The 16,091-nt window shown below is 56.7% G+C and overlaps 5 protein-coding genes across 10 annotated transcripts; 2 read left to right on the top strand and 3 right to left on the bottom strand.

Moving 5' to 3' along the window:
* Nucleotides 1-193: 193 nt before the first annotated feature.
* On the bottom strand, nucleotides 194-2,813 carry IGFLR1 (IGF like family receptor 1). The gene is given in 7 exon segments (XM_032614799.1): nucleotides 194-300; nucleotides 303-572; nucleotides 657-1,047; nucleotides 1,343-1,525; nucleotides 1,997-2,041; nucleotides 2,043-2,445; nucleotides 2,653-2,813. Coding segments are annotated over 6 exon segments (1,140 nt in total). The 5' UTR covers nucleotides 2,187-2,445; nucleotides 2,653-2,813.
* Nucleotides 2,814-2,951: 138 nt separating this feature from the next.
* Nucleotides 2,952-5,262, bottom strand: U2AF1L4 (U2 small nuclear RNA auxiliary factor 1 like 4). The gene is made up of 8 exons (XM_032614653.1): nucleotides 5,090-5,262; nucleotides 4,858-4,945; nucleotides 4,396-4,462; nucleotides 4,263-4,312; nucleotides 4,090-4,188; nucleotides 3,783-3,916; nucleotides 3,577-3,672; nucleotides 2,952-3,220 (listed from the first exon to the last, which is right to left on the bottom strand). Exons 1-8 carry the CDS (start codon nucleotides 5,131-5,133, stop codon nucleotides 3,136-3,138), a joined length of 663 nt encoding a protein of 220 aa, XP_032470544.1. The 5' UTR covers nucleotides 5,134-5,262; the 3' UTR covers nucleotides 2,952-3,135.
* A 27-nt stretch (nucleotides 5,263-5,289) lies between these two features.
* PSENEN (presenilin enhancer, gamma-secretase subunit) lies at nucleotides 5,290-6,694 on the top strand. 2 transcript variants are annotated; one of them, XM_032614676.1, is made up of 4 exons: nucleotides 5,290-5,430; nucleotides 5,564-5,719; nucleotides 6,135-6,239; nucleotides 6,426-6,694. In XM_032614676.1, the coding sequence occupies exons 2-4, from the start codon at nucleotides 5,659-5,661 to the stop codon at nucleotides 6,563-6,565; spliced, it is 306 nt and encodes a 101-aa protein (XP_032470567.1). In that variant the 5' UTR covers nucleotides 5,290-5,430; nucleotides 5,564-5,658; the 3' UTR covers nucleotides 6,566-6,694. The 2 variants fall into 2 exon arrangements, with proteins under 2 accessions (XP_032470567.1, XP_032470566.1); XM_032614675.1 differs by having other exon boundaries at nucleotides 5,304-5,430; nucleotides 5,602-5,719.
* A 1,514-nt stretch (nucleotides 6,695-8,208) lies between these two features.
* LIN37 (lin-37 DREAM MuvB core complex component) lies at nucleotides 8,209-13,185 on the top strand. Of its 3 annotated transcripts, none has more exons than XM_032614646.1 (9): nucleotides 8,209-8,452; nucleotides 11,004-11,079; nucleotides 11,241-11,291; nucleotides 11,610-11,639; nucleotides 11,721-11,806; nucleotides 11,892-12,058; nucleotides 12,660-12,800; nucleotides 12,889-12,962; nucleotides 13,049-13,185. In XM_032614646.1, the coding sequence occupies exons 1-9, from the start codon at nucleotides 8,419-8,421 to the stop codon at nucleotides 13,128-13,130; spliced, it is 741 nt and encodes a 246-aa protein (XP_032470537.1). In that variant the 5' UTR covers nucleotides 8,209-8,418; the 3' UTR covers nucleotides 13,131-13,185. The 3 variants fall into 3 exon arrangements, with proteins under 3 accessions (XP_032470537.1, XP_032470539.1, XP_032470538.1); XM_032614648.1 differs by having other exon boundaries at nucleotides 8,261-8,452; nucleotides 12,718-12,800; nucleotides 13,049-13,184; XM_032614647.1 differs by lacking the exons at nucleotides 11,241-11,291; nucleotides 11,610-11,639 and having other exon boundaries at nucleotides 8,261-8,452; nucleotides 13,049-13,184.
* Nucleotides 13,186-13,232: 47 nt separating this feature from the next.
* On the bottom strand, nucleotides 13,233-15,826 carry HSPB6 (heat shock protein family B (small) member 6). Of its 3 annotated transcripts, none has more exons than XM_032614671.1 (3): nucleotides 15,550-15,803; nucleotides 14,464-14,586; nucleotides 13,233-14,352 (listed from the first exon to the last, which is right to left on the bottom strand). In XM_032614671.1, the coding sequence occupies exons 1-3, from the start codon at nucleotides 15,745-15,747 to the stop codon at nucleotides 14,179-14,181; spliced, it is 495 nt and encodes a 164-aa protein (XP_032470562.1). In that variant the 5' UTR covers nucleotides 15,748-15,803; the 3' UTR covers nucleotides 13,233-14,178. The 3 variants fall into 3 exon arrangements, with proteins under 3 accessions (XP_032470562.1, XP_032470561.1, XP_032470560.1); XM_032614670.1 differs by having other exon boundaries at nucleotides 13,234-14,352; nucleotides 14,431-14,586; nucleotides 15,550-15,822; XM_032614669.1 differs by having other exon boundaries at nucleotides 13,234-14,586; nucleotides 15,550-15,826.
* Nucleotides 15,827-16,091: the final 265 nt, after the last annotated feature.

Raw genomic sequence — 16,091 nt, 5'->3', positions numbered from 1 at the left:
TCCCAAGGGGAGCAGGGCCATTTCTCAGAGGGGACCCTGGTTGCCCAGAGGTAACCCACATCTGGTCTTGTGTGTGTGGTGGGATTGGCCCATTCCCTGAATGGGGAGGGGAGTGAGAGGATGTCTGCTGGGTTTTGGCCCAATTAAGACTATTTTAAGAGGACCCGTGATGAGGCCCAGAGACAGCAGGCACTTATTTCAACGGAAACTTTATTTTTATCGGGTACAAGGCCGGGCAGGCCCCATCTCAGCCAAGCTTGGACAGCACCTGCAGTGCATCTGCCCGCCCTCTCTGGGCAGGTGTGCGCCAATCTGGCCCGGAGAGGCAGAGGGCTCCCTTGCCACCACCACCTCCATCAGGGCCCACCGAGGCCAGCGACTGGGCTGCACGGAGTAGGCGGAAGTGGACCAGGCAGCAGGCAGTCCATATTTTGCAGCCAGGTGTCGAGTGCTGCCACAGGCTCTCCCCCATCCTGGCCCAGGCTCAGGATCCAGCAGCACGATCAGCTCCTCCAGCACTTCCAGCTCATCCAGGAGGCGAGACAGCGGCTGTGATTCCAGACTTGGCAGCTCTAGGAGACAAAGGGAGGGGTGAAGGGGAGGAAGCGCAAGCTTCCAGCCCACCTCCCCCCGGCCTTGGTGTATCCTCAACTAACCCCTGCCTAGGAGTGGAGGCGGAGGGACCTCCTTCCCTGAGTCCCCTGCCTCTGAAGCCTCCAGGGAGCCTGGAGGGGACAAGTGCCAGGAGAATAGGGTGTGGGTGTTGAGGTGGTTGCAAACCGAGCCAGGACAGGGGTGTTGGACAGCTTTCCCCTGGTGGTTGCGACGGCGGTGCCTTTGCAGGGCGAGCAGGAGAATTTCTGCTGAGGTCATGAGCAGAACCAGCACCAGGGACAGGTCAAGACTCCAACTCGGCCAGGCCTAATGAGGGACTTTGTGCTCAGATGTCCACAGGAGACTGGAAATCGCCGGTAAGCTGGGCTCCTGGGAACTAAGGACGCTCAGCTTTCCACGTGTCAGGGGGCAGGGCTCCTTGTTAGGGACCGGCTTCTGGAAATAAAGTGGGAAGCATGCCCTACTCCTGCCTCCTCAGCACAAACTTCCCATCCTTAAATCCCTCAATGGGACCACATCTCCGCCTGATCCTGCCCTCCCAGCCCCCCACCCCGACTCCTTTAACCCCTATCAATACTGTGCCCCCATCCCTGTCCTCTTCAGTTAGGTTACACCCTCCCTTCCCTTGATACAGACGCCACCCATCCGACCCCAAGCCACGCTCCCCGCCCCCGCCCCACTCTGGCGGGCTGCACCTTGCCCAGGCTCTCCGGAGCCCAACCAGCACCTGTCTGCCGCGCCTCCGGGTCCCGCCGCGGCTCCCCAAGGAAGTGGGGGCCGTTGCTCCGCCGCCACAAGGGCTACATAGCTCCTCGCTGTTGGGGTTGCACTGCCCAGGAGGACACTCTTTGAAGGGGTGCGTTACGTGATTGCCCGCATCATCGGGCCCGCAGTTTTCCGAAAATTCAGTCTGGTGGGACACAGCGTCTCACGTGCAACCGCCAAACCTGCCTCCTCTGCGCTAGCTACGTGCTTCCCCCTTTGTCCTATCCCAGCAGTCCCCGCCCCTTGCACTGTACTCACCCAACCTATCAGCGGACGTGCCCATCTCTCTATCCCCCCCCTCAACCCCCCCCCACACACTAGCCCTGCCAGTCTCCCAACCTTCTCTACATAGGCCCCGCCCCTTTCATTCCCCCGCCCGCCTCTTCCTCGCCTCTCGGTTCCCGCCTGTCTAACCGGCCACACCCCTTAACCATGACCGTCTTAACTCACACTGTCCCTTTCTTCGCAGGCTCATTCCCCATCCCCACTTTGTCTACGAACGGCCCACCGCCCCCACCCCGAAGCAGACCCCACAGACCTCGCCCCTTCCCCCTTCCCTATCACCCCTTAACTCCTCCGCCTGAACATATGCAAACGCCCAGTCCCGGCTCCTTACCCGAGCAGGGGGCGGCCCGAAGCGCTGCAAGCAGCTGCCACACACAGCACAGGTCCTCAGGGTTCCAGTACTCGAGGCGGCTGCAGTGCTGAGAGGCCTTCCTCGGCGCTGCCTGGGCCAGGAGCAGCACGGCAGTCAGGAGGAGGCATAGGGGCCCCATCCTGGCGGAGCCTGCCTTCTGGGGGACCATGACCACAGGACTTCCTGCCACAGCACCTCTGCCGCACTTGCCAGGAAGCCGGGGCAGAAGGAGGAAGCAGTGGATGTGGGGGCATAGGATTCCCAGTCCCCTTTGGAAGCCAGGAATCTACTCTCCAGCCCCAGACCAGCTCCTGGCCCGTTATCAGAGCGGCCACAAGGCCTCAAGATGGCTACAGCGAGGACTCTGGAGCCAGACTGCGTGGATTTATATCCCATCTCTGCCATCTTCTTGCCCTCTCTTTTCCCATCTGTAAAATGGTATAATAGTACCTGTCTTAGAAGGTTATTGTGGAGAAGTAAAACCATTACTGGAAGTAAAGCATTTAGAACACCTGGCACCTGGCATCGTGTAAGCTTAAGTATTAGGTACTACCTATTCCCATCTCAGGGCAGTGGGCATGGAGGACCCAGCCATCACCCACTGGAGACTCCCACCCAACTCCCAGCAATCTTACCTTAGCTCCTAACCCCAATCTCCTCCAGACTGGGAATCCTCCGACCTGCCACAACCAAGCATCTCCCCCTTGAGAATCCTCTGATGGACGTGCTGAACTTTCAGCACAAAGGCAGCCCCACCCAACCAGTCCCACTTGGGGGTTTCTAGGACCCTGGGCATGCTGCTTTCCCACCTGTTGTTGGAAGTTTCTTGGCTGAGGTTGTGGCCAGAGCCCAGCCCTACTTCCCCTTTTCATCAGCAGATGTGGGGGTGGAAGGAAACCAGCCCACAGCCAGGCTCAAGCTAACAACAAAGCTCTAAACCCTCAATATAGAACTTTATTAGGGGCGGGGCGATAGAAGGTCCCTGTGTTGAAGGTATTACATCATGGAGACCCGGAGCATGGAAAAGATGGCACTAGGGAGTTAAGGGGGCTTTGAGGAGGGGTCCTGGCCAGGAACATATGTGCCTGCCAGGGGTGGAGGGCAAGGAGGTCAGCATCTCAGAAACGGCCATGCCGGTGGTCTGGGGACCGTCGTCGATTTCTTTCTCGGGGACGGTGGCCAGTATGGGACCTTGGGGGTGACCTGGGGACAGGAGAGAGGAGGATCAGAGCCATGGGGATGGTGTGCAGATCCCCCAGTTCTGCCTCTCTGCTCTGGGATAAGGCATGGCAGTTGATGAAGTAAGTAGAGTTCCTGGGGGTGGCCTCAGGATAGGTGCACAGGCGCTGACCTCAGGATTGGAGATCCAGGATGGACTTGGGTTTGGGGTTCAGGCTGGTTTGGGGGTTGGGACTTAGGTGCTCGTCTTCAGATGGGGCTCAGGGCTAGTCTTAGGGCACAAAAGGCTTGAGACACTTATTGGGGCACAGGATCAGATTCATCTCAGGATACAGGGGCCTTGGGATACGAGAAGTATTGGCAGGCTGGTCCTGAGGTACCTGCGCCTGGGTCCCCGCCCATAGAGCTGCCGCCGGAGGTTGCGGGAGATAGGTCGCAGGTGCATGAAGTTGCAGAAACCACCCCGGGTACATTCCCTGGGTAAAGCATGGATGGACGGATGAGGCCATTGTCACTGACAGCCCCCGCAACTCATACACAGAAGTCTGGGACTCCAGGTGCCCATCCCACCCCTGCACTACCATACCCCATCTCATACTGCCGACAGCACGACTCCCGGAAGTCAGTGACGGGAGACAGCTCGGCGTGCACAGCCTGCCCGTTGAACCAGCGGTTATTGAGTTCAGCCACTGCCCGCTCTGCATCCTCCTCGCGCCGAAACTGAGGGAAAGTCGGTCAGGGTCAGCAATCAAACTCAGAAATCAGGGGATTAGCTAGCAGCTCAGGGTCTGGAGTGGATTTAGTGATGGACCTCAAGCTGTGAGGCTTCAGCGGTGGCCGTTAGGCATTGAAATGCCTCCACCTCTAGGCTCTAATGGGGAGACAGCAGGCACCTTGACATAAACATTGCCCACGAGGTGATCCCCCAGGTTGTCGCACACATTCATCTCTTCAATCTCCCCGTACTTCTCCTGCAGTTCCGTGAACACTTCCTGTGGAAGACCACGAGGAACTCAGTTGAGCTGCTGGCCCACAGGAAACTGAACCAACCCCTGCCAACCCTCACCTCGAAGAAGTTATCATAGTGTTCTTGCACCTCCACGTCGCTCACGTGACCTGGTGGAGGTGGGCAAGGTGGAATCAGGGCGTGGCCTGCTGGGAGCTGTCCGCCCTGCCCCCAAGACAGGTCCCTCACTCACAGTGCGATCCGTCTGCGGTTTGGGCGGTGTTCTGTGGATTCCGGTACAGGTTGAGCAGCACTATGGTCTGAACAGAATTTAAAGGGGGCGGGGCCTGAGCTCAGAAGGCGGGACTATATGCAGAGGGATTGGGTATGAAGGTTGGGGGTGAGACCTTGCGCCAGAGAAAAAGCATAAGCATCTTGAGTGCAACAGCAACGCCTGCCCCTCAGAAAACCAGAAGAGGGGATACCTAGCAGTGAGGGACAGCCCAGGGGTGTGGTCTTTACGTACGGGGGCGTGCCCAAGTTCCTGGGAGAAGGGCCTGAAGGTTGGGAGAGGAACCTGCAGAGCTCCGACAAGAAAAACGCCGGGCGGTAGGGTGGGCCCTAGAAATCCGGAAAAGGCGGGACCTCGTGATGGTGGACAACAGCAAGGGAATGGACAGGAAGTTAACCCCCCACGCTCCGTGCCGGGTCTCACCTGGCTGAAAGTCGGTTTGTTGTGAAGCCGGGAGCACCGGTCCCCGTGCCGGCAGGCCCCGATCTTAAAGTAAAAAGAGCAGTTAACCCTGGAAGAGGTGCAGAGACAGAGGTGAACCGAGGGCCGGGGAGCCGGACACCCCAGAAACACCGCCCCACGCCGCCCAGCCACCAGGGAACCAAGTGCCTCGTCCTTGGGCTCCCGAGGGGCCACTCCCTGCGCCCGTTCTCACTTGTCCTTCTCAGTCCCGAATATCGAAGCTAAATATTCAGCCATTTTTACCCGAACCCTCCAACTATGTCTGCTATTACGTCACTTCCGTTGCTTAAAGGCATTGGGAAATGTAGTTCTTCGTGGCCTCCGGACACTCAGAAACTCCCTAGTGCGCTTGCGTGATGGAGGCTCTCACCCTCCCCACGGGACTCACCCACTGGAATTTCCTGAAAGCGCATGCGTGCAGCGTTGCCTGACCAAAAAGACTACAAGGTCCAGAGACACTTGCGGCATCTCGCGCAAAAGTCCGTAGTTGAAAGTGGCAAAGGGGTCCAAACAGGAGGAAGTAAGACTCCACTGGTGAGTTAGGGGTCGTCTCCGTACCCCAAAAAACATAAAGAGCGTCTCAACCCAGTCAGCTTGCTGGTGGGGGCGGGAGTACCCTTCTTTCAGAAAACCCACCCTTCAATTTCTCTCCCTTTTGTCGTAATAGGGGCGTGGTTGTTTGTGATCCTTGCATCTGTCACTTAGGGTCAGGGCTTGGGTCTTGCCCTGAAGACCCTCGGAAGACCCGGCCCCAGCGCAACTATGAACTTGGAGCGGGTGTCCAACGAGGAGAAGTTGAACCTGTGCCGGAAGTACTACCTGGGTAAGGGCTGTTATCTTAGGGTCCCCGGAGAAGAGAGGGGACGGGACTAGAGCGCCTGGGGGAAGAGGGTCTGGGGGCCTGGATTCTTGGGTCTAGAGGATGAAGTGGCTAGGGACGCCGACTCCTGGGTCCCAAGAGAGGAAGGGCCTGGGTCCTGAGGAAGGAGGAGACTGGGGCTTCAATTTCTGGGTCCCAAGAGAGGAGGGGAGTTGGGGGCCTGGTCTCCTGGTCCTGCCGAAAAGATGGTTGAGGACTCAGATTCCTGGATCCCGAGGAGTCAGGATTCTTGAATCCCTGATAGCAGAGATCTCCATTTGAATTTGGGTATGGGAGAGGACCTTCCAAATTGGTCGGCTACATGGGTGTTGGGAGGATCCTCATTGCCTTAAGTCCCAGTTTATTTTCTTCTCTTTAGGTGGGTTTGCCTTCCTGCCTTTTCTCTGGTTGGTCAACATCTTCTGGTTCTTCCGAGAGGCCTTCCTTGTCCCGGCATACACAGAACAGAGCCAAATCAAAGGCTGTGAGTCCAGGGCACAGATGAAGGGAGGCCATCGGGTGTGGGGAGGGGGACTCTGGGAGCCTTGGTGGGAAGGGACAATGGAGGTTCCAGAATTCTGGGACTCTGTGGAAGAGAAGAGAGGGCCGGTCTCGGGGAGACCAGAGAGCAGGTGGTGGCCAACCTTTCCCCTCCTGTTACCTCTTACAGATGTCTGGCGCTCAGCTGTGGGCTTCCTCTTCTGGGTGATTGTACTCACCACGTGGATCACTATCTTCCAGATCTACCGGCCACGTTGGGGCGCCCTTGGGGACTACCTCTCCTTCACCATACCCCTGGGTACCCCCTGACAACTTCTGCACAGGCCTGAGGACCAGGATGGGCTCCTCTTCTCCAAGCCCACTCTCAAGCCCCTAAGACTTGTTCCTATCTCCTGTGTTCTCTGCTGACAACCCCTAATAAAGGACCCTAATTCTCAATATTGATTTCCTGGGATCTTTTGGAGGTTGAAACTTAAAATGATTATTAATATTCAGAAACATTTATTGATTGCTCACTTTGTGCTAGGCTTAGTGCTTCATACATGATGCGCATTAGTTCACTGTATACTACTCATAACCCTTCAAAAATAGGAACTTTCTTGCTTGGGAACCCTATTGTACAGATCTGGAACCAAGGAAGGAATAATACTTCCATTACTAGGGACTGTTATCCTGTACAGGTAGTATGTGAATTTGAAAACATTACTTCCCCACTCGCCCTCATTATTCTTATCGGAAGTGTGGATCACAATGCTACCCCCTAGAATTTATCTATGCCAAGGCACATGTGGTAAATGGAAGTTCCTCATTTTCTGAAGGAAATTGTCTGCAGCAATAGACATGTATTCAAGAGATTTATTAGAGGAGGTTTCCTTGATCCTCCTATTTAAAATTTCAGTCCCCACCTTGGCACCCCCTGTGGAGCCCTACATCAAGGACACCCTACATCAAGGACACAGGACAAAAACTCTGGAATTAACCGAGCCCCCATAGCAACTGTTGCCATGGTCTCTCCTAATCTAAACTGGACAGCCCCCCCCCCGCCCCCGCCCGACTCCATATTAGGTAAAATATTCACCATGTAGTAACCTTGTAGCTTCCTGACCAATCACCTAATGCCATCCTGCTCGCAGGATTTTTCTTTGTCTTGAGGCTATAAAAGTTGGCTGCCAGCCCACACAGGGGGTTGACTTTCCCTGGCTACCAGGAAGTTGGCCCGCTGTTCTTGCAGCGACCCTTCTCTTTAATAAACTCTATCTTCCTTACATTCTGCCTTGTGTCTGGAAATTCTTTTCCAACCCGCGCTCGGGCCACCACACTCCCTACGTCTCAGGCTATATCCTTTCTCCTCTTACATTTCATTTAAAATGTTCTACTTATTTATTGTTCGTCTTCCATCCTCTAAAATATAAGCTCATTAGGGCAGGGATTTTTGTCCATTTTGTTCACTGCGGTGTCCCCAGTACCTAGGAGAGTACCTGGCTCAGGTACTTAATATTTGCTAAGTGAATGAGGCTGCACGTTAAAAGAGTTTAACAGGTAGCTGGCACTCACCTAGTGAGTGCTTAGTTAAGAGGGAACCCAGCCTAGCCCCAGAATTGTTTTCCTCTTAGGGACCAAGAGAGACTCCCACGGTTAAATAACTCCTGTTCAATAGCCAAATTTGTGTTACTCAAAGCTTCTAATACTGTAAGTGCCAAGCAGCCTCGCGACGCTCTGATCCTTGGTCTCCCACCGTGCCTCGCGCGGCGCAGGCGCCCTTACTTCGGCTGAGTCTCGGGAGCTAGAACTACACCTCCCAGGAAGCGCCCTGGGATATTGTTGGTTTGTTTCCGGAAACCTGGACCCCCCCCCCCGCCCCCCGAAAGGTGGGACTTAGAGCTGGGAACCGACAGCGGCAGCTGTGAATTGGCCAGGGTACGAGATTGACGGTTGCGTTGACTAATGGAAACAAGGGACTGCCGAAGGGCCCGCCCACAGAAGGTGAACTGAAGGAGGTGGCAGCTTCCGCGGCCGTCGCGGCCGGACACTGCTGAGGGCGGAGGACTGCCCACACACGAAGCTTACCTTTGACTTCTCCCCGTCTGCCTCTGGCCTTGACTTGTGACCGTAGGCTCTTTTGGGCTTCTCTGACCCAGCTAGCCAGACCCCAGACCCCAACCATGTTCCCGGTGAAGGTGAAAGTGGAGAAATCAGGTGAGGACCCCGAGGTCGGGGGCCTGTAGGGGAGCACCGGACTGATCAGGGTGTGGGAGTCCCTATAGACAGCATTATCGCGATAAGGCGGACTACGCGACTTCTCCCCGCAGCCCATCTGACTATCGCTGTCAGGCATCGAGCGATTCCTGCCACCTTGATACCCTCCCGATGTGTGTTCAGGATAGCTTTGAGGTTGAATGGTGGTGACTCAGGCAGTGGTGTGGTGCGGTAAGACATGGGGATCCCGAGCCGTGTGACTCAAAGAAGGACTCTTTTCTCCGTTTCCCCATTTCTCGCAGTGGTCATGAGTCCAGCATTTGCTGAGCACCTGAAGTACGGGAAAGCTTTTAATCCTCGTAGTCACTGTATCCCAGTAATCCTAGGACGTGGGAAATGTGGTAGATGGGGAAACTGAATCTGAGAGAGAGGAAGTCATTTTGGGTTGGGGCCAAGCTTGATGGGAACCCAGGACTGGCACGTTAAGGGTGGTGGGAGAGGCATGGAATCCAGACAACAAAATAATACTAAAATGACGTGAGATGTTAAATGCTATAAGTGGTAATAAAACGAAACAGGAGAAGGTAGGGAGATCAGGAGTGAGGCCAGGTGAGGGAGAGAGCGACGAGGATAAGTGAGGGAACAGCAAATCTGACAAAGGAAATAGCTTTGAAACAGCGGAGAGGTGAAAGCCTTGTCCGGAGTGTTCAAGGGCCAGCACGGAGGCCAGTGTGGCTGGAGCAGAGTGAGTGATGTAGAAAGTGTGAGGAGATGAGAGCAAAGTGGGCGGGGGGGGGGGGCGGCGGGTCAGGTCTTTGGCTTTTGCTCTGAGGGAAATGGGGAGCCAAGGGAGGGTTTTGAACCAAGGAGGGAGTTTTACAAGACGGCCCCCCAGATGCCAAAAAATGCCCCAAAAATCGTGGGTGGAAAAGTGAAGGGGGCCTGACCACAACAAAATGATGGTGAGGAAGGAGTAGGCAGGGTCATGGAGGCCTGTGAACACCAGGCTGAAACACTCAGACTCTGCCCCAGGGGGGCACTGCAGAGTCGTGGAGGGTTCTAAGCAGGGAAGGATCAGGGTCAGGTTTGGGTTTAGGAAGATTCCCCTGGCCACCTTGTGGAGAGTTCATTAGAAGGGGAGACTGAGGCTGGGAGCCCAGGGGGAGGGAGGGAAAGGACCCGGGTGGGCAGACTAGGGAGGGGGGAGGGGGGAGAGACACTCAGGGGACCAAGTGGACAGGCCATGGGGTGGGCGGGGGAGGGAGAGAAGTGACCTTGTTGAGGCCCAGGGAGGGATGGGGTGACAGTGTGGATAAACCTGAGAAGGGGGTCCAGGAAAAGGGATAAGTTTATAGAGACACTGAGGCCAGTGTGGGACCCAGTAGGTGGCAGGAGCCTGGGGGATATCAAGGGGAAAGTGTCCAGGGTCAGGAGAGAAACAAGGACTAGGGAAAGAGAGGTGGGCATGATCCATACCTTGGCTCCTAACCAAGGCTCTTTGCTAGAATCTCAGCTGCCCCCAGCCCTGCATCCCCACCCTGTCTCTCCTCTGAGTCATGTCTCCTGGTCTCTTCAGGAAGTCTCAGGGCTAGCAAAGCATGTCCCCAAGTGTCCTTCCAGGCTCTGAGTGCTGGGTCAGAGCTCCTACTAGTTGGAAGAGAAGAGTGAACACCCCACAAGAGTAAGAGGAGAATATTTATAACATCATCACCTACTTATGTTCCGTGATGAAGAGAGGCAAACACACAGGCTGACAGGGCCAGGCAGGGGCTGTGGCATGCAGGAAGGTGGGCCCAGATCTCATTTCCTGGGGGGAAAAAAAGCCAAAAATGGGTATTTGAGATGAAATCTCCCAATTATTAAATGTAGTCATCTTATTCAGATTTAACTCAGATTTAAAATAACACACCTACCTCAGCCAAACAGAGCACATCTGGCAGCTGGATTCTGCACCCAGTTTGAGTCCGTGCCTTATAACTTCAGCTGTGGAGCCAGATGACCTGGGTGCAAATCCTCAGCCTTGCGATTTCCTAGCTGTGTGACTTTGGGCAAGTAGCCTAACATCTCTGTGCCTCAGTTTCATCATTTTTAAAATGGGGATAAACATCATATTTACCTGCCAGGGTTATTGTGAAAACTCAATGGGTTAATATGTGTGATGTGCTTGGAACAGTGCTTGGCACATAATAATAATAGCACTCTATATATGTTACTCATTATTATTGCATCCTGCTAAGAGATTCATATACAACATAGGTTTGTTTAAACCTCAAAACAGTCCTAGCAGGTAGATATCATTCGGAGACCCATTTTCGAGATGAGGAAACAGGCTCAGTGAGGTAAGGTGATTCACCTTAGGTCACACATGAGCATATGGGTCAGCCCTGGAAGCCAGAGCTCTTGCTCATCATTTCAGTAGTCTCTGCCCACTGTACCCTCCCAGCATGCCTGGGCCTGACCGAAGGATTGGATACACATGCCCTTCCCCGGCCCAGTGGCTGCCCACCTGCCGTGGGCCTGGGAAGTGACTCCTCGGTACCCTCTTCCCCAGAGTTGGAGATGGCAAAGGCCCGGAACCAACTGGATGCTGTTCTGCAGTGTCTGCTGGAGAAGAGTCACATGGACAGGTTGGGACCTGGCCCAGCATGGGGTCATAGGGAGTCGGGGGCCCTGGGTGGGACCCCAGAGGCTGGCTTAGGGAGGAAGGGGCCCAATGGATGAGGCCACTGGGTGCCTTCCCACCCTGGGCCCTTGGAACCCTGAGCCTACAGTTCTCCTCTGCTACCAGGGAGCGTCTGGATGAGGAAGCTGGGAAGACCCCCTCAGACACCCACAACAAGTAAGTTTTATTGATGGGATCTGTGTTTGAGGGTTTGTGGTAGATAACTTCTTTCCTCATCCAAGCCCTGACCACCCTGCCCCATGCTTTCTCCACCACACTCCTAACCACTCTCCGTGTACAAAGGCCCTGGGGCAGCAGAAGCTTAGGTCCCCTGATGATGCCACCTCGGGCCCCGATGTGGGGGGAACACAAGGCCTAAGGAGTTGGTGGCGTCTATATGAGCTTGATCACAGTACCCCAAGGGTGCCCTTTGGGGGGTTTTGAGCAGGCATTTGTTCAAGGGTAAGCCTGCTGACGCCTTGTCTCTCCCCACAGGGATTGCTCCATCACGGCCAGCGGCAAACGGTAAGGTGGCAGGGGCCCCAGCCAGCTGATGAGAGGTCCTCAGTCCCCACCCTGGTCCTGAAATTCTCCCTCCCCACACAGGCCATCTGCCCGATTCCCCCATCAGCGGAGGAAGAAGAGGAGGGAGATGGATGAGGGGCTGGCCGAGGGAGGGCCACAGCGATCCAGTGAGTAGTCGGTGGCCCTGGAGGGCAGGCAGTGATGGCGGTCTACGTGACGATATTCATACCCCTCCCACTCTCACCACCCTAGACTCGTACGTGATCAAGCTGTTTGACCGGAGCGTGGACTTGGCTCAGTTCAGTGAGAACACACCGCTGTACCCGATCTGCCGAGCCTGGATGCGCAACAGCCCCACAGTGCGCGAGCGTGAACGCTCACCCAGTTCACCGCTGCCCCCACTGCCTGAGGATGAGGAGGTGGGATGGGTGGTAGGCCCCCGCCCAGCAGCCAGGGAGGGCAGTGGGTTGACAGTCGCAAGGTACTTTCCCCCCAAGCTAATGGGATAGACAAGCATAGGTCTCTGTGTCTCTCGGGTAACTCCTGGATCCGGTGAGGTACACAGATAGGAACCCTTAGGCCAGGGGAACGGTTGGAGTGCCCCAGAGCAGACAGACGTGGCTATCCGGTCTGGGAGGGAGAGGGGACAGGGTTCCTCTGGGCAAATAGATGTGACCTCCAAGATCAGGGGTTCCCAAGAGCTGGGGGACTGGGCAGGGGTTCTTAGTGCAAACAGGTGTAGCCACCTGGCCTAGGGGAGCAGATGGGGACCCCTTGGGCTGGGAATGGAAGTCTCCCTAGATGGAGGTCTGTGTGCTGGGCAGGAGTAATTGAGGAGATCCCTGGGTTGGATAGGAGAAAACAGGGATCATTGGAGCAGACAGACATGACTCCTAAGTACAGGTCCCTGGTGAGACCCTCATGTCTTTTGTCACTGGGAAAGGAAGGAGGTGTGAAATGTGTGCCCCTGGCCCTCTTCTCTGACTCTCTTGGGCTTGGTGTGGGGTCCTGTATCCTCAGGGTTCAGAGGTCACCAACAGCAAGAGTCGTGATGTGTATAAGCTGCCTCCACCCACAGCTCCCGGACCACCCGGAGATGCCTGTAGATCCCGAATTCCATCCCCACTGCAGCCTGAGACCCAGGGTACCCCTGATGATGAGGTGGGTGTGCAAGGCCGGCCTGGGGCAATGGGGCAGGAGTTGTGGGGCTCGGGCGTGGCCACCCAGCCTGGCCTCTCTGTCCATGCAGCCCTCTGAGCCTGAGCCCTCACCCTCCACACTCATCTACCGAAACATGCAGCGCTGGAAACGCATCCGCCAGAGGTGAGCATCCCCCAAATGCTTGTTCCCTGTGGCCTGTGCTCCAACTGCTGAGTCCTCCCTCTGCCTTCCCCCCACCCCAACTGCAGGTGGAAGGAGGCATCCCATCGGAACCAGCTTCGTTACTCAGAAAGCATGAAGATCCTACGGGAGATGTACGAGCGACAGTGATGTTCCCCTGTCCCCACCCCCACCCCAATAAACATTCCCCTCCTCCACACTGGCCTCCACTTTCTCCAGCCCATCCTTCCCAGATCAGACATAAAGCAGTTGGCACAGTTCTAGCACATTTATTGGGGGAGTGAGGAGACGGGGCATCAGGGAATTTGAGGCGAGAGAAAGACTGTGGGGAATCAAAGAAAGTGGCTGCTTGTTTGGGTCTTGGAGAATAAGGGGAGGGGTGTGGAAGGTGGATATGTGGTTGGAGACTTGGGGGTCAAGACAGTGACTGGGGGGTTCTGGTTAGAGCTGGGCGTAGGGGCCTAGGACATCCGTGTAGACTCTGAGGAGATGGGGTGGGTATCTGTACAGTGTGAGGTTGAGGGTCCTGGTTGGCCTAGAATAGGTGTACAAGGGTGGGGGTCAGAAAAGGGGTTCAAGAGTCTGGGGGTGGCTGGCTGAGGTTTCAAGTTAGAAGATGGGTTGGGGGGAGAGAGTGAGGAGAAGTGGAGTATCTGGTTGGAATGAGGGGAAGGACCCAGAGTCTTGGGGACCAGGCCAGGAAGGTCCAGGGTGGGAGGTCTGTGCAGAGTCTGGGACATTTGAGGGGAAGTGGGGACTTATGCTTGACTAGCCTAGGCCTAGGGTGGGGGCAGGTCTGTCTACACCATAATCTTGGGGGGGGGGACTGAAACGGGGTGTGGAGATGTTTTCCTAGAGAAGTCAGAAGGAAATAGAGAGTTTGGAGTGGGGTTCTATGCCAAGCGGGGTCAGTGGGGATGGGAGACTGTAGGCTGAGGGACTGTGCTTGTAGGGTCTGGAAGCCAGAGAGGTGTTGGGAGATTTGAAAACAGGAGAGTGTGTGAGAGAGGGAGTGTCAGCGGAAAGGTCTAGGTTATCAAGGCTGAGGCTAGGTTGGAAGGTTCAAGGCAGATCCCAGATTGGGTGGGCGGGTAGTCTTGGCGCGCTCGGGATATCTGGCTAGGCGGAGTCAGGTCGGCTTTAAAAGTGCGGTGGAGGGGCCTCAGGCGGCTCCCAGGGTTCAAGCGTGCCCTGGCTCCTACTTGGCGGCAGCCGCTGGCGGCGACGGCAGTGGAGCCTGGGCCGGAGCAGGTGCGGCCTGGATGGAAAGGACGCCCTCAGGGGACAGCGCGGACGTCACGGCCGCAGGGTCCACGCCAGGCGGCAAGCGGTAGCGGCGGTGAAACTCGCGCGCGATGTATCCGTGCTCATCCTGGAGGGAAAGAGGCTTGAGCGGCTCGGCCCATCCCCTGTAGATGCCCCGCCCCTCCGGCCTGCGGATCCCGCGTACTTGTTCTGGCCCCGCCCCCGCCAGCGGGCTCACCGGGCGCTCCTCGTGGCGCGCGTGCACCTCCACGTGGTCGCCAACCACCTTGACGGCGATTTCCTCCGGTGAGAAGTGCTTCACATCCAGCAGCACCGAGAAATGCCCGGGGTCGGTCGATACCTGCGCACAGCCCGATAGTCATTGGGCGGGGCGAGGCTCCGGGGACCCAGAAAGGCCCCTCCCCTTGGTTCTCCGTTGGTTCCGGTGCTGCAGCTGTTCCTGGCCTCTGGAACTGGGGCGTCCCCTTTCCTACACGTAGCCACCGAGGACCTCTTCGCCCAGAATAACTGGGATCATCCCTCCCCTTGTGGCCACCGGGATTCCCCTCTCAACCAGAGTGATGAGGCCCCCTTACCCTGCAAGGTCAGGAACCTCCGTCCTCACGGGGTAAGGCCTGCCCTCTCCCCCAGTGTCAGCAACGCTGTAGTCAGCGTGTCCTTCTGAACACTGCTCAGCCCCCTTCCCCTCAGAGCCCCAGGGGCCCTTACTGCGCCACCCCCGCCAGAAATCGTCAAGATGCCTCCTCCCACAGTTTCCCCTTTCTACCCTCCCACTCGAGTCACGGGATTGCTTGAGCCCTCAGTAGTTACCAGTACTCCTCCCCCACTTCTGAGTGGCCAGACCCCCCTTTCTCAAGTCACAGGACCCTCCCTCCCCTCTACCTCTCCAGGAGACAGAGTCACCACAGTCTCCAAACTCTCTTCCTCAGGAATAACAAAATATTCCCTCCCCTCGAGAGGCACTGGGAACCCCACGCCCTTCAGAATGACTGGGCTCCCCGTTTTTCCCAGATTCCCTGGGTCCCCAGCCTCCTTCAGAATCACCAAGACTTCCCTCAGAGTGACCGCCCCCACCCAGTTACTGACCCAGCCCTTACACTCCCTCTCGAAGCTGAGACCCTCCTCAGACTGACGGGGACCTCCCACCCCTTTCAGTAACCTGAACTCCGAGAATCCATACTCAGGGAACTCCGGAAGCCTGGCCCACTCAAAGTCAAGGGACATTCCTTCACCCCCCTCAGGGTGACCGGGGACCCCAGCCTTGGAAGTAGACGGGTTACCGCCCCTCCCCCAGGCCTGGCACCTGGGCGGTAGGCAGCGCCACGCTGGGTGCGCGCAAGTAGTAGGGGGCCAGCGCGGCGGGGCAGAGTGCAGCCAGCTCGGCCTCCAGCAGCCCCTCGCCGAAGCGCTGGTCGAAGAGGCGCCCGGGTGCCGAAAGCCCGGGCAACGGGGCCGAGGCGCGGCGCAACCAAGACGGCTGCACAGGCACCGGGATCTCCATCGTGCTCCGCCGCCGCCCTAGGCTTCGCAGTGCCCCAGCGGGTGCCGCCGCTGCTTTATAGTACGCTCTGTGTCCGCCCCTCGGCGGGCCGCCCGGGGACGTTGGGACTGCGGCCAGAGCCGGCCATTAATAGAGCCTTATTTAGACAGCCCAACAATGACTTGGACATTTATTAAGCGCTTGCTGAATGCCAGGGAGGTATCATTCCCCAATTTTCCGAAAGGAAAACTAAAGCTGAGGAGGCGGAGCCTTGCCAGAGTGGGGTGCAAGCGTGGCGTTTGGGATCCACGGCCTGAGAAACCCACCAAAGAATTCCCAGTCCCTTTAATCCACCCCCGCCCCAA

Source organism: Phocoena sinus, chromosome 19 (assembly GCF_008692025.1).
Source record: "Phocoena sinus isolate mPhoSin1 chromosome 19, mPhoSin1.pri, whole genome shotgun sequence".
NCBI classification, from domain to species: Eukaryota; Metazoa; Chordata; class Mammalia; order Artiodactyla; family Phocoenidae; genus Phocoena; species Phocoena sinus.
This window is presented reverse-complemented; position numbering and strand designations above follow the sequence as displayed.